Below are 23,760 nucleotides of genomic sequence, written 5' to 3' on the forward strand. Positions count from 1 at the left end.
GGGGGCTACAACCAACAGGGTACATGGTGGCCCCACCACAACAGACTGGCTACCGTGCTGGATATTAGGTGTAAGGAAGTCCATGGTTGTCATCTCTGCAAAAAGCAGCACTGCACAGTGCATAGTGGAAATCGCACCCAGGAATGTATCCTCGCCCAGGAGATGGAGAACTAGTGGGACAGCAATGTGATGACGAGAAAGCTGGCTAAAGGTCTCAATGCATGATGGACACAATGCACCATGTAAGGTGCCCTTCCCCAATTGGCTCGCTCTTCAGAAGAATTTGGAAATATGGAGGTCAAACCCAAGAGGGGACCATCACATATAGGCTGAAACGTATGAGACTCCTTTTAGTCGCCTCTTACGACAGGCAGGAATACCTCGGGCCTATTCTAACCCCCGAACCCGTAGGGAGAATCCTGAATCAGTACAGACAAATGAAGGGCAGAATATTCTTACACAACAACACACATTCCAACAGAGCTCCGAAATCAAAGTACAGGTCCAAAAACAAGGTAGTACCAGCAATGAAGAGTTACTGTAACTATGTCTTCAAAAACAAACTACGAAAGGTGCATCCATCTCTGTGTCAGGTATTTATTTCCATTAGATGTGAAATGCACTCCATGACCTCTATGCTTGCAGCTGCTGTAGGTTGAACTATGAACCATATCAATAATTTCATCTCCACTCTTTTGCGTTCATCTACGTGTCACTGAAGTGGTGCAATATTAGAATAATACTTAACAATTCAAAATAAAATTAAAGTAATCTTGTGAAGTTTAGCATATTGCATCCTGCCTATGTTAAGTAAGAGACAGTAGCAGGCAGAGAGCTTCATACATGATTCATGTCTCGCATGATAGAGCCAGTAGTTAGCTGCAAGTAGTTTTGGCTGTGGCCGAGAGGTGTCAGCATCTTACAGACTATGAAATTATCAAGTATATTAAACTATATATTTGGGAAATGAAACTGTATTGATTGATTACTACAACTCCCATTAAATATTGCTAATTTTTTTAATCATTAGTGTGAAGGATGGTGTGAATGTGAAGTACTAAATAAATGAATATTGTTATGTCTATTAACTGAGTATACATTAGTGTGAGAACTGTATATTGAGAGAGGGAATCAGACGCAGGGGAAATTGTGAAGGGCAACTAGCTAGTTCATGCGACTGAGAAATTTTTTTATTTTAAGAGGGAGCTATTTTGGTATTTGTGGAGTTTGTAAATTTGTTGTTTTGATAAATTGTTCATAAAAATTATTAAGCTGTGATTGGTCAAAAGTAAAAGACACAGGACTGTGTGGTTTAATACCAATACTAGATTGGTTATGACGTATATCAGCCAATCAGAGGACAGCACATTCACACATATTTTGTGGGCTAAGATAATTGCTTTTTGAAGACTAAGTTCAGTTCAGATCTCAGCCATGATCATGTTTGGACAAGGACGTAGGAAGCTCCGAATAGATCTGAAAATTTTATGGAATAATGGTTAAAATTTGGCCATGAAGTCCTGCACAGTGGACATGAATGTGTGAAAACGATAAATACATGTAATTCCAATTTTAATATATCAACTATGACTTTTGAATAACCAAAATCCACATGGCATGTTATACAAGATGCGATCACAAACTGAACCTTTGTAGTGGTAAAATTGTGTAACATTTGAGCGAGTATTCTGTCACAGACAATCCATTTGTTAATCCTTTTGGTAATGGGTTTGGCTAGTTACAGTAAGCTGGTTATTATGATTGACTATGATTGCTTGTGAGTATTGAAACTAGAGCTTAAGAGTAGTATGGGATTGTCAGGGTTTTTGTATTAAACAAGTACCAATATACAGAACTTTTCACTCACAAGCTACCATTCAGTCAGTGAGTCAGTTAATGTGATACTGAAAACATTTGTTGCACCCAATGCTACTGGTTCTGCTACAGCTTTTCCAATAGAGGAACAGTATTCATTTTCAACAGGGAAGGCATGCAGATCAGAATGTGAAAGTGAATGGATCTGCCTTTTACAGGACGAAACACAAATCACTATGCCATTGCACTCACTCACTGGCCACTATTTCTACAAATTGTTTGTTTATCTTGATTCAATGACTGAAAATTCCTATCAGCAGCATGGCAAGTAGCAGATCTCATTGAAGAGCTGCCTGACACATAATTGTACATTGAAAAACTATTTACTTTCAAAAATATCACTGTACCCATGTAAGTATGGAGCTACTAATATGTGTAAATTTCAGCTCTGTAATATAATTGACAGAGTAGGAGCTTCTTTCAAAATAACTGGCCTGCTGTTAAAATTCTAGGTTACATTCAGCTGACATCAAATCAAATCGTACTAAACTACACAGTGATAATTGAATGTCAATACAGTGCAGATGATAAGTTTACAATAGTTCTTATCTTCTGTTAATGTATGTGTTCACTTGTTTCACATTCCTGAAGGTTCTCACTCCTTATTGGATTCATGAAACATGATGAATGAATCAATTTGCTGTATTGGTATATCAATTAAACACAGACACAAGAGAAAAACAGAACTGCTAAATATTTAAGAGACTCTCACATAGTGTATAAAAATTTTATCATAGTCTCACAAGAATTTTGAACTTATCTTTGGGTAAGGACAAATTCCTAAATTTTAAACTAAAGGTATTTATGCAGTATCTGGCTACCTGCAAATCCATTATAACTTTTCATCCATGGTAGCTGAACTTACCTATTTCAATTCTTGCACTCTTCTGATTTGTGAATGTAGTATTCCTCCGCAATGGGGATTTACCACCACTGGATGATGAACCTGGTTACATAAAAGGTAGTCATTTTTTTTAATCACTGAGGATTTCCAAGTGCATTAAAAGAAAGAGAAATCAGAGTGCCACATATTTTAACATACTTTCAAGCTTTTGGACTGTATGTAGTAAGTGAAATATGTGTTCTGGCAATAAACAACATTCCTAAATCTTACACTAGGGATGTCTTTGTGCAATTTATGCAATACCACTGCATTAAAACAGCGCATCGTATGTAATTAAGAGTTACCTGTTCCAGTTTTCCTATTCTTTCTGCTCTTGTTAATTGCACTGCTGTGTCTTATTGGTGATTCATCAGACCAGGATGAAACAGAAGTCCACTGCCCTAATGGTGTTTCCTTCAAAAAGTCTTTTTTCCTGCACATAATTGAACAAAAGATTAAAACTGATGCTGTTATCTGAACTTCTCCAACTAGTGTTTAACTGAAATCATTACATACAATCTAATTTTGAAAATTTGGACTACTTAAATGCAAATTAGTGAGAAAAGTTGAATTAGGGTTTAAATATTTGATCACAATATTATATAAGGACCCTGTTTACAGTAGTTGCAAGGTGTCATCTACAGAAACCACAGAAGATTTACACAAGTGTTTAAAACTAATAATAAGAATGGAAAAGGAGTAGAACTGGAAAAAGAAAGAAAAGATGGATGTCCAGAGAACGAAAGATGAGGAAACCTAAAAAGAAGGCAAAGCAGCCTATATGTATGTGAGGAGAGGAAGGTGGGACAAAGAATGTAAAATGGGTATGCTTAAATAAATGGGATAATAAAAGTGAAGTAAATAAAATGTCAATATAGCTAAAGTGAACAGTGAAAATTACACTATAAAGCGTACAACCACATATCTTATAGAGAGCTCTTCCACCATATAGCAGAGCCTCACATTTAATTTCCAGTACTACTCCTGAATGATATTTGTGGCACTAATATAAAAAAGTGACTAATCAATTGGGATTTATGCAACAACAAAAAGAAAAAGTTATCTATTTAGGCTATGATTCCTTTCTGGGATTTGGAATATGGTTCTATATTCAAATTGCCAGCAGACAGAAAGGGGGCATTAAAAATATACTTCATTATTAACTTCTAAAAATTTTCTAGCATTTGGATTCATGGACTGCAAAATTTATTCAGCATCACAGTAACTATGAAGGTCACCTTTTAAGTTGTTTCACAAATGAGCACAAGACAGCTTTACTGTTGTTTAAGAATTTCTCATTTGTTATTGTTTAAAAAATTAAGTGCATGCAGTCAGTATTTAAAGCAACAATGTTGTGAAAAATGGAGCTTTCATGAGAAGGTTTTCGTTGGTTGGTTTTTTATGTCTTTCTTAAAGGCCTAACTCAACAACAATGCCTCAAATCACTCTGTTTAAGGTTTGGCAATCAACCACCTTCAGAAAAGACCGCATACAATTAGTATGTAGACTTTCATCATGGTCATGCAACTGTCGGCGACAAATTTTGTAGGGTCAACCAAAGTCAACTGTTGTTCCAAGAATCATTGATGCTCTCTACACATTATAATTGTAGATGATCAATCTGTGACTTACTGTGAGACAAACATACCTTTAGGCACACTAAAGACTGCAGTAATTTCAATTTTGTGCGAACATCTAGCCATGGAAAAAGATCTGTTCCACACAGATTCTGCACAATTTGACTGAAGTTAAAAAAAGGTTCATGCCAATTTCTGTGCATGTTGTGACCACTACTTTAGAGAACCAAAGAACAGCTAATGCTGAATGGTAGTTTATTCCAAAATGTCATAATTTTTTATCATGGGAGTGTCAGCTATCACACAGCACATGAAATTATCAATTATTTGACAGACTGCCTGCATTCTTCTGACGTATTGCCTGACTTCTTTTTGTTCCCTCTTGTTGAGCAAAAAATGTGGATAGTGCTTTTCATTATTTCAAGAGGCTGTTAAATGCTTCCAAAACTGTGTTATTGAGGTAACAACATCAGAATGGACAAAAAGGTTTCCTGCAATGGTTTGAATGTGTTGAAAAGTGTGAATTATAAAGGAATATTCTGAGAAAAGTATTTATTTGTACCAAAGTAAAAGAAACAGAGATTACTGCATAACAGCTATAAAACAAAGTGTAGGGCTATAGATAGAGAGATGCTGAATGAAATGTGTTTGGCTGTCGGGAGCAACATGTGATGCCTTCAATGATTACCATAGCAGAATACTGTGAAGTGATCTTTCACAGAACCCAAAGAAATTCTGGTTGTATCTAAAGGCTGTTACTAGCACCAAGGTAGTGTCCAGTCCATAATTAACGAGACAGGAACTGAAATTGAAGGTAGCAAAGCAAGAGCTGAAATGCAAAACTCCATTTTCAAATGTTCATTTACAGTGGAAGATGGAGGACAATTGCCCCAGTCTAATCCTCATACCACTGAAAAGATGAATGAAATAAGTATTAGTGCCAGTGGTATTGACAAACAGCTGAAATTGTTAAAACTGAACAAAGTTCCAGGTCCCGATGGGATCCCTGTCAGGTTCTATACTGAATTTGTGGCTGAGTTACCCCTCTTCTAACTATAATCTATTGTAGATACCTTGAACAAAAAAACCATACCCAGTTCTTGGAAAAAGGCACAGGTAACACCCGTCTACAAGGAGGATAGTACAAGCGATCCACAAAACTACTGTCCAGTATCCCTGATATCAATTAGTTGTAGGATGTTAGACCATATTCTGAGCTCAAACATAATGAGGTATGTTGAACAGAATGACCTCCTCAATGCCAGCCATCATGTGTTTCAAAAACATTGATCATGTGAAATCCACCTCCACTTTTCTCACATGACATACTCAAAGCTTTAGATCACGGCAACCAGGCAGATGCTGTATTTTTTGATTTCCGAAAAGCATTTGACTAAGTACCACATCTAACTTATTGTCAAAAGCATGATCATTTGGGTAACAAGTGAAATTTGTAACTAGATAGGGTACTTTTTGGTAGGGAGGACACAACATGTTATCTTGGATGGAGAGTCGTCGTCAGATGTAGAAGTAACTTCAGGTGTGCCCCATGGAAGTGTGTTGGGATACTTGATGTTCATATTTTATATTAATGACCTTGCAGACAATATTAATAGTAAAATCAGGCTTTTTGAAGAGGATGCAGTTACCTATAATGGAGTAATACCTGAGAAGTTGCATAAATGTTCAGTTAGATCTTGATAAGATTTCATGGTGGGGCAGAGAATGGCAATTTGCTGTAAATGTTCAGAAATGTAAAATTTTGCACTTCACAAAACAAAATAATGTAGTATCCTATGACTACAATATCAGTGAGTCACTGTTGGAATCGGCCAACCCATACAAATATCTAAGCGTAACACTTTGTAGGAATATGAAATCGAATGATCACATAGGTTCAGTCATGGGTAAAGCAGGCGGTAGACATCAGTTTATTGGTAGAATTCTGGGGAAATGAAATCAGCCTGCAAAGGAGATTGCTTACAAATCACTTGTGTGACCAATTCTAGAATGTGACTCAAGTGTGTGAGACCTGTACTGGATAGGACTAACTGGGGATACTGAATGTATACAGAGAAGGGCAGCACAAATGGTCACGTCTGTTTAATCCCAAAAATGGTCACATCTGTTTAATCCATGGGAGTGTGTCACAGAAGTACTGAAGGAAATGAAATGGAAGACTCTTGAAGATAAACATACACTATCCTGAAAAAGTCTATTAACAAAGTTTCAAGAAGTGGTTTTAAATGACTACTCTATGAATACACAACCACCCCCCTATGTATCGCTCACACAGGGATCATGAGGATAATATTAGAATAATTACTGCATGCACAGAGGCACTGAAACAATCATACTTCCTGCACTCCATATGTGAAGGGAACAGAAAGAAACCCTAACAACTGGTACAATGTGACATACCTTCTGCCATGCACCTCACGATGGTTTGCAGAGTGTAGATGTAGATGTATATGTATAAACGGCACTCGTACACAATTTGGTTGTGTGTATGGTCATATACTGGCCACTTATCATTTGCTAAATAGGTCGACTTACAAGTAATAAAAATAAACATATAAGTCTTTGACATTCTTTGCGTTGCCAGTGAAACATACATAAATTTAAAACAAAAGTTTTTGTCTTCTTATTAGAGAGTACTAATTTTGAATTCCTAGTTTGTTTATTACATAAACATGCAATAATAAATCTCTATGAACATCTAGTGAAAATGTAGATCACAGAGAAAATTACAGAACACTGTATTACAAGAATGATCCATTCATTATTTAAAAATGGAGGTAAGACTAACAGTAAAGAAATAAATAGCTTTTTATATCGTTCATAGATTTCAAAAAGTATATCATAGTATCCATGCATTCACACTTTTAAAAATCCCTCATATCATGTGATCTGCAGTCCAAATTAATAAAACTCACTGAACTAACTTTGACACTAATTTCAAGGTAAATTTCAGCAGAGAAACTTCACAGCTTTCATAATAGAAACCTGTCTGAGACAAGATGGTGGATTATCATCACTGCTTTTTGATGTAGCCCTTGATTGTATCATGTAGATCTGGCAAAAATAAAATCCACCTAATATCAAAATTGAGGCAAAACCCACAATAAGAACTGCCTGGAATTTCTTGATGATTTAACTTTCTTAGCTCATGACATGGAAGTTGTTCATTCCCACATTGTCAGTCTCCAAAAATTGCCTTAAAATTAGATTAAAAATATTCACCAACAAAACTAGAAACATGCCCATGAAACCCGTGTAAAAGCAGTCTTCATAAATAATCCAAAAATGAACATGGTTCTACAGTCCAAATATCTTGGAGAAATCATCAATCATAACTTAAGTGAAAAACAAACATGGATAAATAGAACTAACAAAATGAGAAAAAGCTTTTTTTTCTAACCCAGTCAACATATAAGAAGAAAGAATGGCCACTAAGACACAACTCTATAAAACAATAACTCTCTTGGAAGTCACTTACGCTTTCAAAACCCTGGTCCAAATCAAAAATGAATGAAGAGCTAATCAGCTACTCAAAACTGAAAGAATCAGCAGAACTTGCATTAATAATAATTACCACGTCAAAGTAGTTACGAGAATCCTCCCCAACAAAACTGCCTATTGAGAGAGTGATCTAATCAAAAGCACAATGAAGAAGAAAAGAATCTTATTATTTTTCATCCTAAACTGAAAGGAAATATGTTTTTACAACACACTGTGATGACAAATTTTAGAAAGAAGACAAGAAGACAAAGGATCCAAGAAATTTAGCAAGATCTTAAAGCAACTGGACTCCAGATAACAGATTCAGAAGACAAATATAAGATCAATACTCTTCTTACCACAAATTTTCAGAAGAAATGACACATAGAAGGGCTAAGATATTTCAGATGAATTGAGAAAATTACAATTGGAAAGAATGAAACAGTATTGAGCAAACCGCAAGAAATGAACAGGAAAATTTGAATGTGGGCGGACACAAGAGATTCAGTGACACCAGCAGAGTTCATAACAATTGAGTTATTTGGAAGAAATTTCAGTTCAAATTGAAAATCTGTCTTGCTAAGAGTAAGACATTTTATGTTGTTGAATAAAACGTCCAATATTTTACTGGCTACATACTGGGCAATAACACGAACCCATGGCTTCTTCAATGACAAATAATGATTGGAATTTTCTTCTACTTTGTAGATGTGAATATGTAACCAAGGAGTTACAAATTATGCCATAAGACAGTGAGTACTAAAAGGGTTATTTCATGTCAGAATGCCTAATTTTGAGACATTTTACTGCATGACCATTATAAATTTCAATGAAATTGTATGTGTCGCTACTAGCTGTACAGACTGTCATTCGACTGTCAGCACCTGTGTGTACCTGATATGATTGAACCAGACTAGACTATACAAAAACTCCCTCAAACAATTAATGCAACTTTATTCATTGCAGCTACAGGAGACAGCAAAAATACAACAGCTTGTTCAATCATTCAGAGCTTGCAATTCAACATCACATACCACACAGGGAACAAAAACATCACAGTTATCTCGTAAGTATGCACTGCCTAATCATAAAAAATATAAAAAGCACAATCAAGAAAAACAAAACTAAAACACACGTATATAAAACACAGTGCTTCTGCTGTCTGGCACAAAATGTTTCACAGCACAGCATTTGTAAACACATGCAGCTGGCACATGGGACACAACACTATAACTGCATCATGTCGCCACATCAGCCATCTTGGTGCAAGCGGAGTATTATTCCAAATAACGAGTTGGAAAGTGAATGCCGTGACCAGATAATGGAGGTGTGTTTTGGCATGTCCACTGATACTGTAATCTGCAAAGTACATTTTGGCATGTCCACTGATACTGTAATCTGAGCTGGTGGCTGAGGGGTCAGCAATGAGACAGTTTGCTGAGCAAGGCCATTGTCTTGGAAGCTTAGGAGTTTTTGCTTCTTGGAAGACATAAGCTGGTTTAACCCTATGTATAGAAACAGTGCTTGTCTTTCAGTTTAACTGAAATGTCAATCGTCTTGTCTCCCCTTGTGACTACAAGGTAGGGTCCTGAGTACAGTGGCCGCAATGGCAGTTTGACGCCTTCCATATGTAACATGGAGTGTGAACAGGATTTGAAGTCTTGACACACGAAAATGGTAGCTGTACCATGTCTGTGAGGCTGGTGTGGATAGATTTGTACCACATGCTCTTGCAACTGACGTAGGAATTCTGCCTGATCATCCCTTGGTTGTGATAGGGCTTTGGCTTCCACAAATTGCCCTGGAATCCTCAACATGTCATTGTACAACAATTCCAACAAAGAAGCCCCTATATCTGGATTGAAAGCATTTCTGAGGTCGATTAGTACCATGGGAAGAGCCTAGGTCCACTCAGTGTCGTGGCAGAGTAGTGCTGCCTTAATTGAGCGGTGTCATCTCTTGATCATCCCCTTATTGGCCAGGTGGCATATCATCATTGCCTGGTGAGTTGTGCCAGAAAACTTCATGAGTTGGCCAAACTGGTCGGATTCAAATTATTGTATTCTGTCTGTTGTGACATGCAATGGAGAGCCAAAACATGATAACCAATGTGGCAAGAAAGCTTCAGTTTATGTAGCATTGTTGCCCATCTTGGAAACTAAGTGCACTGTTCTGGGAGTCTTAAAACACATTGTTTCGAATGCGACTGATTTTGAGACTTTCAAAGAACATGGTATTTGTGAAACAAGTGGTGAATATACCCTATTATCACCTTTTCATAAACATTGTCATTTTTGATGAATTGGTGGATTATTGGAAAATAATTGATGCGTGAAATTTTGTATTCCACATTCTTGTGCTATTGCCTGTTAAATTTCATGTTCAGCATTGGTTTACTCTATGAGCTATAACGATCTGCAGTTTATATTTTTCTTGTGCAATTTTCATGCCCAAATGTTATTCAAATTATCTAGCATTTTTACCCCACATTGGATAATCAAATACACTTTTTTTTGGCAGTCACAGCCATCAGCTTTCTAACGAGACCAGTCTGGAAAGTTTTAGAGAACACAGTTTTTTGCAAAATCATGTAGAAAAGACCACATTTTTTATGTTTTTATAAAGTCTTCAACTTTACACTTCATTTTTTACAGAATTGGAATGTGGTACATAAATCAAACTTTATATTTGAGAACCAAGTGTTGTATGGTTACCACATGCCGAGTTTCACATTTACCATAACTTTAGTCCCAAAGATATAACAGGCCAAACTTTGAAATTCTTTGGACATCCATTTTTTTGGGCTATTTTGTCTAAAATTTTATGGGTGAACATAGCTCATAAAATTATTTCATTTTTGTTTTCAAGAGAATGGATAAAGTTTTACAAGCTGGCCAAATTTCATTTCTTTCCACAAACTATTGCACGAGATATAACAGCTCAAAGTAACCAGAAACTCATGCTCACTCTGTTGAAATTGGTGCATGGAGTCAAACAAGTGACTGCATACCGACCAGTATTGTCTTGGTGGACTTTAAACTTTACCAATGTTCTTTGGACACATGGGTGAATGTTCGAATAAAATTTCATCAAAATTCGAGCAAGGAGGCCTAGGTGAGTTGACATGGAATGACCCAAAAATGTATTAATATGTCTATTTCTTTATTTTTTGAAATTAGCATTTATGGAAAGAGCAATAATAGTTTAACTTAGACGTTTGAGCTCAACAATGTATATTCAAGACCCCTTATTTGTCATTATGTACACTTGACTGCACAAAAATTGGCTGCGCCTCAGAATTTTATGTCTGGCCACATGCATGATCTGGCAACACAGTAGGATGCGAAAGTGTTCAGAGTACTGTATCTCCTGATGGTATAGTAGTAAATGTCATGCATTGTAGATGCAAACTCATAAGTTTGAGTCCAGTCATTCCTCAATTTTTTTGAACCGTCTTTTGGTTTTCTAGTATAAAAAAAAAGTGTCACTTTCTAACCTCTGGTGACAGATGTCATCAAGATCAGAATCATTTACCTTGCACTTCAGAGACCACTGGAAACCGGCCACCCACTACCTGCTGCAGGCCACTTGACACCAACCACCATCTAACCACGTGAATGTGGCATAGTGCATATTGGGCATATTTCTGTTCACATATTGGTAAGCAAAAAATTTTTCTTGTTGTAATTTCATTTTCTTTTATGAAATAACTCTAATAAACTGAGTAACACTGTGTAGTTACACAACATGCTCAGATTACTATGAGTGTATTTATCAATTTTCATCTCCTTGCTTGAAGTTCTAGTATTTGTCTTGTAGTTACATGTTGGATATTCCATTCTTTGAGCCTATGAACACAGTTATGCATTATAAGACAGGGTTGCAGTGGAGAAGGTCTAACATACGTGGCACAGTGTTGGCTTTGGGTTTAACGGAGAGGTGAAGGCAGGCAGCTTGAGACGTGTGTCAAGCGTGGGGCGATAATCTTGCCAGAAAAGGCTTCTCTTGTTTCAAGAAAGATCATTCTGGCATGAATTATTTACCGCATTCAGGAAGTCTTGATAATTTACATATGTAATGACCTGCAACCATGTAGCCTTCATGTGGCATTTATAATCAATAAGTAAGGATCAGTGGTCAGGTGTAGAGTACTGCTTGCTTAATTCAAAGCAACAAAAATCAGAGGAGTGACTATTAGTGATTTTTTTTAATGACATTAGTTCAGAACTGTTGAATCTCAGTAATTACAGTCTGCTAAGAGGAATTATACACTGTTCTGCAAAACTTAAGGACGAGACTGATAAAGTACCATAAAATAGTAACTACTTGGTGGAAATGAATGAAAATATGGGAGCACGTTCCCAGAGGTATCCCAGTGAGGGGCAGAAAGCTGAGTGTCACACGGCAGGAGGTCTCTGTGACTATAGTGCCAAAAGGGGCTGGTTCTGCAACACAAGGCAGTTGAAGGAATGGGATCAGGAAACTGTAAGAAGGGCAACGTGTGACGAGTGTAGCATATGAGTTTGGTATTGCTCAAAGTGGAAAGTGTTCCAAACCACAGGCATTACTGCCCAAAGGAAAGGACGTGGTCAACTATAGCACAAGATCACTATTACACTGTGCAACAGCCAAGAAGGGACCCACATCAAACAGTGGGTGCAATTGCAAACACATTTAACAGGACTGCAAGGCATGCAATGTTATGCTCCGCAGTAGCACAGCATCTGCATGGGGGAGGTCTCTTTGCCCAATGACCAGTAAGATGTGTTTTGTTGACACCCACACATTGGCAGGACCATTTACGATGGTTCCAAGAGCACAGAGAATGGACCAAAGAGGAGTACAGTCACATGTTGTTCTCAGATGAGAGCAGATTCAGTCCGAGTAGTGATTCTGGGAATGCTGTCATATGGCAAGAGGTGGGAACACATAATGCATCTAGGAACAACGTCGAAAATGATCATTTTGATGGGCCAGGTGTTATGGTGCTCTGACTTCATTTTTGTGAATGATGATGTGTGACCACATCAAACAGTGCAGGTGGAGGAGCTCTTGGAATGAGAGGGTATTCAGTGGATTGACTGGCCTGTCAGTTCCTCTGACTAAATTCCGATTGAGCACATAAGGGTTTGGTGGGGAGAAGTTTTGCTACATGTCTACAGGCACCAATGACCATAAAGCAGTTGCCAGCCACACTGGTGAAGGAATGGAATCCCTACCACAGAAACTTATTACCAATCTCATGGCCAGCATGGGAGCACATTGCAGAGCATACATTGCTGTACAAAGTGATCACACACCCTAAATAAGAGCCATGTCCCACCTTTCATAATGTCTTCTCATGATGCCACTGTTCTTGTCAAATTGTGATGGAATTTTTATTGTGAATTTCATTAGCAAATGTATGCACCATGGCAATGCAATTAGATGAACACCACATATTATTCTTACTGTTTGCTTTGGTCCAATTAATACTTTCTCTCTAAGTGATGAGGTACCCCAAAAAATTATTCTGTATGGTATTACTGAGTGGAAATATGCAAATATGTGAGGAAGTTTATATATTTGTTTCCCAGATTACCAATTATATGAAGAGCAAAAGTAGCTGGAAATAAATGTTTGAGAAAATCAGTAATATGCTTTTTCCGGCTCAACATTATGAAAAGGAAAGTTGCTACTCACCGTATAATGGAGATGCAGAGTTGCAGATAGGCACAACGAAAAGACTGTTACAAATAAGCTTTCAGCCAGGAAGGCTTTCGTCAAAAATAGACGACGCGCACGCGCGCACCCACACCCCACACGCCACACGCGCACACGCACACACGCACACACACTCCTCTCTCTCTCTCTCTCTCTCTCTCTCTCTCTCTCTCTCTCTCTCTCTCTCTCTCTCTCGCACATATAAACTCACACATACATGGCTACAGCCTCTGGGCACTGAAGCAACACTGCAAGCAGTGGGACCAGTGCATGATGGGAGTTGAGTGGGTGGGGGTAAGGAGGAGGTTGGGGTGGGGAGGAGGTTGGGGGGGGGGAGGGGAGAGATAGTAGGGTAGGGATGGGGGACAGTCAACTGGTACTGGGAACTGCACAAGGACAAGGTGGACAGAGGATGGACAGCTATGTGCAGTCAGAAGGTTAGATGGAGGGCAGGGGGGAGGTTGGGGAGGGGGGGGGGGAGTGGAAAAAGAGGAGTAAAAACACTGGGTGCAATGGAGAAGAGGACTGTGTAGTGCTGGAATGGGAACAGGGAATGGGCTGGATGGGTGACAACAATGACTAATGAAGGTTTAGGCCAGGAGGGTTACGAGAATGTAGGATACATTGCAGGGAAAGTTCCCACCTGCACAATTCAGAAAAATCTGGTGTTGGTGAGAAGGATCCATATGACACAGGCTGTGACACAGTCACTGAAATGAAGGATGTCGTGTTGGGAAGCATGCCCAGCAACAGGGTGGTCCACTTGTTTCTTGGCTACAGTTTGTCATTTGTCAGTGGCCATTCATGTAGACAAACAGCGTATTGCTTATCATTCCCACGTACACTGTGTGGTCAAAAGTATCCAGACACCCTAAAAACATACATTTTTCATATCAGATGCATTGTGCTGCCACCTACTGCCAGGTGCTCCATATTAGTGACCTCTGTAGTCATTAGACATCATGAGAGAGCAGAATAGGGCACTCCGCAGAACTCACAGACTTCGAACATGGTCAAGGTGATTGGGTGACACTTGTGTCATAGTCTGTACGAGAGATTTCCCCATTCCTAAACATCCCTAGGTCCACTAGTGATAGTGAAGTGGAAATGTGAAGGGACACGTACAGCACAAAAGCGTACAGGTCGACCTAATCTGTTGACTGACACATACCACCGATAGTTGAAGAGGGTCATAACGTGTAAAGGGCAGACATCTATCCAGACCATCACACAGGAATGCCAAACTGCATCAGAATTCACTGCAAGTACTATGACAGTTAGGAGGGAGGTGAGAAAACTTGGATTTCATGGTCAAGCAGCTGCTCGTAAGCCACACATCATGCCGGTAAATGCGAAATGACACCTCGCTTGATACAAGGAGCATCAGCATTGGATGATTGAACAGTGGAAAAAAGTTTTGTGGAGTGACGAAGCATGGTACACAGTGTGACGATCCAATGGCAGGGTGTGGGTATGGTGAATACCCAGTGAACATCATCTACCAGCGTGTGTAGTGGCAACAGTAAAATTCGGAGGCAGTGGTGTTACGGTGTGGTTATGTTTTTCATGGAGGGGGCTTGCACCTATTGTCGTTTTGCATGGCACTATAATAGCACAGGCCTACACTGATGTTTTAAGCACCTTCTTGCTTCCCACTGTTGAATATCAAATTGAGGATGGCGACTGCATCTTTCAACATGATCAAGCACCTGTTCATAATACACGGCCTGTGACAGAGTGCTTACACGACAATAACATCCCTGTAATGGACTGGCCTGCACAGAGTCCTGACCTGAATCCTACAGAAAATCTTTGGGATGTTTTGGAATGCTGACTTCATGCCAGGCCTCACCAACTGACATCGATACCTCTCCTCAGTGCAGCATTCCGTGAAGAATGGACTGCCATTCCCCAAGAAACCTTCCAGCACTTGATTGAATTTATGCCTGCAAGTGTGGAAGCTGTCATCAAGGCTAAGGGTGGGCCAACACCATATTGAATTCCAGCATTACCGATGGAGGGCACCACGAACTTATAAGTAATTTTCAGCCAGGTGTCCAGATACTTTTGATCACATAGTGTAGAATGCAGCACAGTGGTTGCAGCTTAGCTTGTAGATCACATGACTTGGTTTCACAAGTAGCCCTGCCTTTGATAGGATAAGTGATGTTTGTGATTGGACTGGAGTAGGCAGTAGTGGGATGATGTATGGGCCAGTTCTTGCATCTAGGTCTATTACAGGGATATGAGCCATGAAGTAAGAGGTTGGGAGCAGGGATTGTGAAGGAATGGACGAGTATACTGTGTAGGTTCGGTGGACAGCGGAATACCATTGTGGTAAGGGTGGGAAGGATAGGTGGCAGGAAATTTCTCATTTCAGGGCACAATGAGAGGTAATCAAAACCCTGGCAGAGAATGTAATTCAGTTGCTCCAGTCCTGAGTTGTATTGGGTTACTAGAGTAATGCTCCTCTGTGGCCAGATGGTGAGACTTTGGGAGGTGGTGGGAAACTGGAAAGCTAAGGCACGGGAGATTTGTTTTTGCACAAGGCTGGGAGGATAATTACAGTCTGTGACGGCTTCGGTGAGACCCTCAGTATATTTTGAGAGGGACCACTCATCACTGGAGATGCGATGACCACTGGTAGTTAGGCTGTATGGAAGGGACTTCTTGTTATGGGAAGGGTGGCAGCTGTCAAAGTGGAAGTATTGCTGGTGGTCAGTATGTTTGATATGGACGGAGATACTGATGCAGCCATCTTTGAGGTGGAGGTCAACATCTAGGAAAGTGGCTTGTTGGGTTGAGCAGGACGAGGTGAAGCAAATGGGGGAGAAGCTGTTGAGGTTCTAGAGGAATGCAGATAGGGTGTCCTCACCCTCAATCCAGATCATGACGATGTCATCAATGAATCTGAACCAGATGAGGGGTTTAGAGTTTGGGTGTTTAGGAAGGATTCCTCTAGATGGCCTATGAATAGGTTGGCATAGATTGGTGTCATGTGGGCACCCACAGCGGTAACCCAGATTTTTTTGTAGGTAATGCATTCAAGGGAGAAGTAATTGAGGGTGAGGCTATAGTTGGTCATGGCCACTAGGAAGGAGGTTGTTGGTTTGGAATCTGTTGGGCATTGGGAAAGGTAGTGTTCAGTAGCAGTAAGGCCATGGGCATTAGGGATGTTAGTGTTAAAAGAAGTGGCATCAATAGTGACAAGCAGGACACTTTGTGGTAAAGGGACAGGAACTGTGGAGAGTCGGTGGAGTAAATGATTGGTATCTTTTATCTAGGAGGGTAGGTTCCAGGTAATCGGTTGAAGGTGTTGGTCTATGAGAGCTGAGATTCTCTCAGTGGGGGCACAGTAGCCCACCACAATGGGGCATCCTGGGTGGGTGAGTTTATGGACTTTAGAGTAGGAGTGCCGGGAGTAGTAGTGGTGAACAGAGAGATGGACTCTTGGGAGAGGTTCTGGGATGGGCCTAAGGTCTGTAGGTGAATTTATCTGGCAGCTGACAAAGTCCTTCTGCCAGGTCATTCTTGTGGCACAAAACAACAGTGGCTGAGTCTTTGTCTGCAGGTAGGATTGTAAGGTTGGGATCAGTATTTAGATGGTGGACTGTGGTTCTTTCTGCGGATGTAAGGTTAGTTTGTATGTTGAGGGATTTCGGAAATGATGCTGAGGCAAGGTTTGAGGCAAGGTTTGAGTCAAGAAATTCTGGAAATTTAACAGGTGGTGATTTGGGGGCAGTGTAGGTGGATCATGCTTGGATGGAGGAGCGAACCGAGTCAAGCAGAGTTCAACATTGATTGGTCTTTAGCCGGGTCTGATTGCAGGGTTGTTGGCAAAACAGCGTTTCCTCTGTAGGGACTGGGAGGAGGAGAGAAAGTCTTTAAACAGTTTAACAAGTCCCACATGACTGAATTTGGGAGTGGTGCAAAATGTGACACGTTTGGAAAGGACTGATATTTCTGTGGGGCTAAGGCTTCTCCGTCTAACCTCCCGACTGCACTTAGCTGTCACCCTCTCTCCACCTCGTCCCTGCTCTGTCTCCCACCCCTACCCCTACCCTACTATCACTCCCCCTCCTCCCCCCCCCCCTCCCCCTTCCCCAGCCTCCTCCTTGCCGCCACCCAGTCGCCGTTCCCATCGTGCACTAGTGTTGCTGCTCACAGAGTGACTTCAGTTGCCAGAGACTGCAGTCAAGTGTGTGTGAGTTATGTTTCCATGTGTGGCAAGTAGTAACTTTCCTTTTCATAATGTTGTTACATTCCATCCTGGATTTTTCATTGTTTGATTTTTGCCTCACAGCTTATCTCCGCTCCAAACCCAGTGCTGTTTTCCTTTGTTACTGCTTCTTATGCATTACAATACTCAATGTCTGTCCTTCTTTCCTGTGTTTCTCTTGTCATTTACAAACTACACTGCATGCTCTGCTTGAGAGCCACACTTTATCAACCATCTCGACCACACACAACAGACAGCTACAAGACCAAGCTGACTGCTGTTGCAGCATCTTATGTCCCACATTACACCCACTGATATCATTAACCCTATACCTTCAACTTGATCGCTCTCCCTGCGACACTCTCCCATATTTTTGTATTTTATTTTATGCAACTTTACGGTGCCATACAGCTTACCATTAATTAGCACTGATCTTCTCAGCTTTCTTGTTCTTTTCTTCCCAAAACTTCCTCAAGCTTTCACTATGGGCCTGTCTTCTTTCTTGTGTCCATTTCAGATTCTTTTCCGTTTGGTTTTTGGTTGTGAACTTATGAGAGTTGATTTTCTGTCTGTATGCAGTCCATGTGGTTTCTAGTGGGTCAATACTGAGTTCCGTGATGTCATTTTGGGTTTCTGTTAGCCAGTGTGCCCTAGTTTGGCGAATTCCTTTGATGATAAGGAAGATTTTCTTGGTCATTCTAGAGGCATCCATTCTTGCTAAATGTCCATAGAATTTCAATTGTCTTTTCCATGCAACTGACAGGAAACATTCAGTCCTAGAGTACAGTTCTTCAGAGCTTTTGCGCATCCAGATACCATCTTGAATTTTCGGTTCAGATATTTTCCTGAGTATTTGCCTCTCCATTTTCACAATGTCCTTGATGTTGATGGTTAATTATGATGTTTCAGTTGCGTAGAGCACTTCTGTAAGAGATACTGTATGATAGTGGTGAAGTTTGGCTCGGTTGGATAGCGATTTCTTACTATATGTTTTCCAGGTGATTGTATAAGCTTTAAATAATTTTTCTGCTCGTGTTTTGTGAGCTACGTTTTCATTGCCAGTGTTGCTGATCATTTCACCCAAGTACTTGAAGTAGTTGTTTGATGTCACCATATTTTGTTGCAAGTGGTTTCAGATTTGAACTTCTGGAGTCCATGGATTGTGTTTTCTCATAAGAAATTTGGAGTCTGGTTTTGATGGCAGCCTCATGAAGTTTCTTGATGGCATGTTTGGCTTCCTCGGGAGTCCACATAATTATTGCTAGGTCATCAGCAAAAGCAAGGCATTTTATATTGATTTGTTTGTCCTTTGTTCCCATATTTATTCCAGGTATTTCTTTTCCCACGTCTTGCTAATCTTGTCCAGTACCAGGTTAAAGAGGAGTGGGGACAACCCATCACCCTGTCTCACTCCTGTCCTAATATGAAAAGGTTCAGAAACTTCTTCCATGAATTTTACTTTTGAGGTTGTGTCTGTTAAAATCTGCTCAATTAATGAAGTAGTTTTGTTATCTATGCCATATTCACGAAGTGTATTGAACAGACTGGTGCGATGAATCGAGTCGTATGCTTTCTTGAAATCTACAAAGCTGACTACTGTGTGGTTCGACTGACAATGTTGCAGATCTGTTCTGTGCAGGATCGATGTGGGTGGAAGCCTGCCTGATATTCACCAATCATATGTTCTGTCTGTTGTTCTAATCTGGTGAGAAGAGCATGTCAGAGTGCTTTGTAAGTGAGTGGTAGGAGTGAAATGCCTCGATAGTTGTTGGGATCGGTCTTGTCACCCTTTTTGTGTAGAGGGCGAATCAAAGCAGTTTTACAATCTGCTGGTATGATTCCACTTTCCCATATATTTGCAATGATAGCTTTTAGTCTGTCAATCAAGAGTTCGCCTCCAATCTTGGGCATTTCAGCAATTACACCATCTATATACAATTTTTATTATTTATATCTTTTCTTTGATCCCATTGTGACTTCACGATAATTTTAGTGAGTTTTCACCTCTTGTTATTGTCAACTACCTGAGATTTCATCTACTTCCCCCCTTTTTGCACATGTTTCATCCTTATCGTGGTTTTTCCCACGTATTTGGGTGTATTTTTGTGAATTCTTTTCGGACATAATTCTACATTATTTATGTAATTTTTCAGATTTTTTCCACCACTATGGATCCTTGGTCCTTCCATCCTTGTCAATACAGAAAAGTTACCTTCTTTCCATCTGCAAAATTCTCCTGCTATGCAATCCCAAATTCCTGAAACCCATGACAAACATCGAAATTCTTGGCTACCAGGAACTAGAGCAACATGCACAATGCCACCTCAAAAAACTCTCCACCCTGCTCACTTCCTACTCCCACCTTGGAGTACCACTCGCCAGCACCTCTAGAACAACCTCCCCCACATCCCCTCATAGCTGACAAACTCTATCTCACAGACCTACTACATTTATCCCACTCTCCAAACCTCCCTCCCACCACCACACAGAATACAGAACCTAAACAGACCCGAAACACAGTCATGAAACTTTCCTCCAGAAGCCTTAGCCCCACAAAATATCAGTCCTTTTCAAAGGCATCACCTTTTGCCTCACTCCCAAATTCAATCATGTAGGATTTCTTATAGACCTTCTCTTCTTCTCCTGGTCCCTACAGAGGATGCACTTTTTTGCCACCAATGCTAGCAATCAGACTCAACCAAACACCAATGTTGAACCCTGCCTGACTCAGTTCACTCCGCCATCCAACTGTGATTCACCCCCACTGCCCTCCAAATCATCCCCTGTTACCTTCCCCAAATTTCTTAAGCTCAAACTTTATCTTAGTATCATTCCTCAAATCCCTCAACTTGCAAACTAACCTTACATCTGTAGAAATAACAGCATTCCACCATCTAAAAACTTATCCCAACCATACAATCCTACCTGTGGACAACGGCTCAATTACTGTTGTTTCGAACCGCAAGAATTACATGGCAGAAGGACAATGTCAGTTGTCAGATAAATCCACCTACAAACATTGCCACAATGACCCCATTCCAGGTTTCAGCAGGATCTGCAGTCACTCCTCAATTCCTCAGACCCATCCCAGAACCTCTCCCCAGAGTCCATATCTCTGTTCACCACTACTGCTCCCAGCACTCCTACCTTCTACATACTTCCTGAAGTCCATAAACCCAACCACCCAGGATGCCCCATTGTCACAGGCTACTGTGCCCCCACTGAGAGAATCTCAGTTCTCATAGACCAACACCTTCAACCTCTTACCCGAAACCTACCCTCCTAGATAAAAGATATCAACTATTTCCTCTACCAACTCTCCACAGTTCCTGTCCCTTTACCACAAAGTGTCCTGCTTGTCACAATTGATGCCACTTCTTTTAACACTAACATCCCTAATGCCCATGGCCTTACTGCTACTGAACACTACCTTTCCCAATGCCCAACAGATTCCAAACCAACAACCTCCTTCCTAGTGGCCATGACCAACTATAGCCTCACCCTCAATTACTTCTCCTTTGAATGCATTACCTACAAAAAAAATCTGGGTTACCGCTGTGGGTGCCCACATGACACCAATCTATGCCAATCTACTATTCATAGGCCATCTAGAGGAATCCTTCCTAAACACCCAAAATCTAAACCCCTCACCTGGTTCAGATTCATTGATGACATTGTGACCCTATCTGCATTCCTCTAGAACCTCAACAGCTTCTCCCCCATTTGCTTCCCCTCGTCCTACTCAACCCAACAAGCCACTTTCCTAGATGTTGACCTCCACCTCAAAGATGGATGCATCAGTATCTCCGTCCGTATCAAACATACTAACCACCAGCAATACTTCCACTTTGACAGCTGCCACCCTTCCCATAACAAGAAGTCCCTTCCATACAACCCAGCTACCAGTGGTCATCGCATCTCCAGTGATGAGTGGTCCCTCTCAAAATATACTGAGGGTATCACTGAAGCCTTCACAGACTGTAATTATCCTCCCAGCCTTGTGCAAAAACAAATCTCCCATGCCTTAGCTTTCCAGTTTCCCACCACCTCTCAAAGTCTCACCGTCTGACCACAGAGGACCATTCCTCTAGTAACTCAGTACTACCCAGAACTGGAGCAACTGAATTACATTCTCTGACAGGATTTTGATTACCTCTCATCGTGCCCCGAAATGAGATATTCCTGCCCACTATCCTTCGCACCCCTCCCACAGTGGTGTTCCGTCATCCACTGAACCTACATGATATGCTCATTAATTCCTACAAAACCCTTGCTCCCAATCTCTTACCTCATGGCTTATGTCTTCATGTCCCTGTAATAAATATATATGCAAGATCTGTCCCATACATCCTCCCACTACCACCTACTCCAGTCCAATCACAAACTTCACCTATCCCATCAAAAGCGTATGAGAAACCAGTCATGTGATCTACAAGCTAAGCTGCATTCACTGTGCTGCATTCTATGTGGGAATGACAACCAACAAGCTGTCTGTCCACATGAATTGCCACCGACAAACTGTGGCCATGAAACAAATGGACCACCATGTTGCTGAGCCTACTGCCCAACATGACACCCTCATTTCAATGACTGCTTCACAGCCTGTGCCTTATGGATCATTCCCACCAACAGCAGCTTTTCTGAATTGCATAGGTGTTAACTTTCCCTGCAATATATTCTATTTTCCCCTAACCCTGTGGGCCTCAACCACTGTTAGTCATTGTCCTCACCCATCTAGTCCCTTCCCTGTTCCCATTCCTGCACTACACAGCCCTCTCCACCATCGCACCCAATCTTTTTACTCCTCATTTTCCACTACCCCTCCCCCCAGCCTCTCCTCTGTCTAACCTCCTGGCTGTACATAGCTGTCCATCCTCTCTCCACCTCGTCCCTATGTGCTTCCCAGACCAGTTCACTGTACCCCACCCGTACCCTACTGTCCCTCAGGACCTCCCCACCCCAGCCTCCTCCTTACCCCCACCCAGCCTCAACTCCCACCATGCACTGTTGCTGCTGCTTGCAAAGTGGCTTCAGTTGCCAGTAGTCATGTGTGTGTGTATGTTTTGTTTGCGAACGTGCACGTGTGTGTGTGTGTGTGTGTGTGTGTGTGTGTGTGTGTGTGTGTGATCTATTTTTGACAAAGGCCTTGCTGGCTGAAAGCTTATTTGTGACAGTCTTTTTGTTGTGCCTATCTGCAACTCAGCATCTCTGATATATGGTGAGTAGCAACTTCCTTTTCACAATATTGGTACATTCCATCCTGCATTTTCCACTGTTTGACTTCTTCCAGTCCAAGTTTTCATCAATATGTACACTAAAAAATTTGGAACATTTGCCCTATTTGCTGAGTTCTGCCCATGAGTTACATCAGCTGTTGGCAGAACTACATTTTCTGTACAGAACTGAATGTAGTACTTCTTTTTCAAAATTTAGGAAGTGTCCACTTTCATGGAATGACTTAATAATTCTTTCAAAAATATCATTTACCAACTTTTCTGTTTCTTTCTCTCTAATGGGATTTTTTTACAACACTAGTATCATCTGCAAAATGTTGCAGTTGTGCTTGTTGAATGTTAAGTGGATGGTCATTCACATATATATATAAGGAATAGGAGTGGTCCAAAAACTGAATCCTGTGAGACTCCCTTTGTGCTTTTCCTCAGTCACTAAAATTTTCTATCTTTTTGACATTGGCTTAATTATCAGCACAACCTTTTGCATTCTGATACAAACCAGCTGTGCATACAGCCATAAATTCCTTAAAGCTTGGGGTTTTTCTGAGAGAGTAACATGATCTATAGAATCAAACATCTTAGAAACATCACAAAAAATACCAACTGGAAATGTATTATTATTTAATGCTTGTACTATTAGATGAGTGAATGTATAACTAGCATTCTCAGTCCTGCAACTGCTCTGGAATCCAAACTGTGATATGCTAAGTAAATTGTTTCCACTTAAGTATGTGACTACTCTTGCATACATTACTCTTCCTAACATTT

At 40.6% G+C, this 23,760-nt stretch overlaps 1 protein-coding gene across 6 annotated transcripts in view; it reads right to left on the bottom strand.

Annotated features, from left to right (window-relative positions):
• LOC124622748 (spermatogenesis-associated protein 6) overlaps window positions 1-23,760 on the bottom strand; it is a 192,299-nt gene that overhangs the window by 38,915 nt on the left and 129,624 nt on the right. For all 6 annotated transcript variants that reach the window (XM_047148578.1, XM_047148563.1, XM_047148548.1 and 3 more), the window contains exons 6-7: window positions 3,064-3,191; window positions 2,741-2,821 (exon numbers count right to left, since the gene is read on the bottom strand). In XM_047148578.1, the coding sequence (XP_047004534.1) occupies window positions 2,741-2,821; window positions 3,064-3,191 (209 nt within the window). The remainder of the gene's footprint in view (window positions 1-2,740; window positions 2,822-3,063; window positions 3,192-23,760) is intronic.

This window comes from Schistocerca americana, chromosome 1 (genome assembly GCF_021461395.2).
Source record: "Schistocerca americana isolate TAMUIC-IGC-003095 chromosome 1, iqSchAmer2.1, whole genome shotgun sequence".
Lineage (NCBI taxonomy): Eukaryota > Metazoa > Arthropoda > Insecta > Orthoptera > Acrididae > Schistocerca > Schistocerca americana.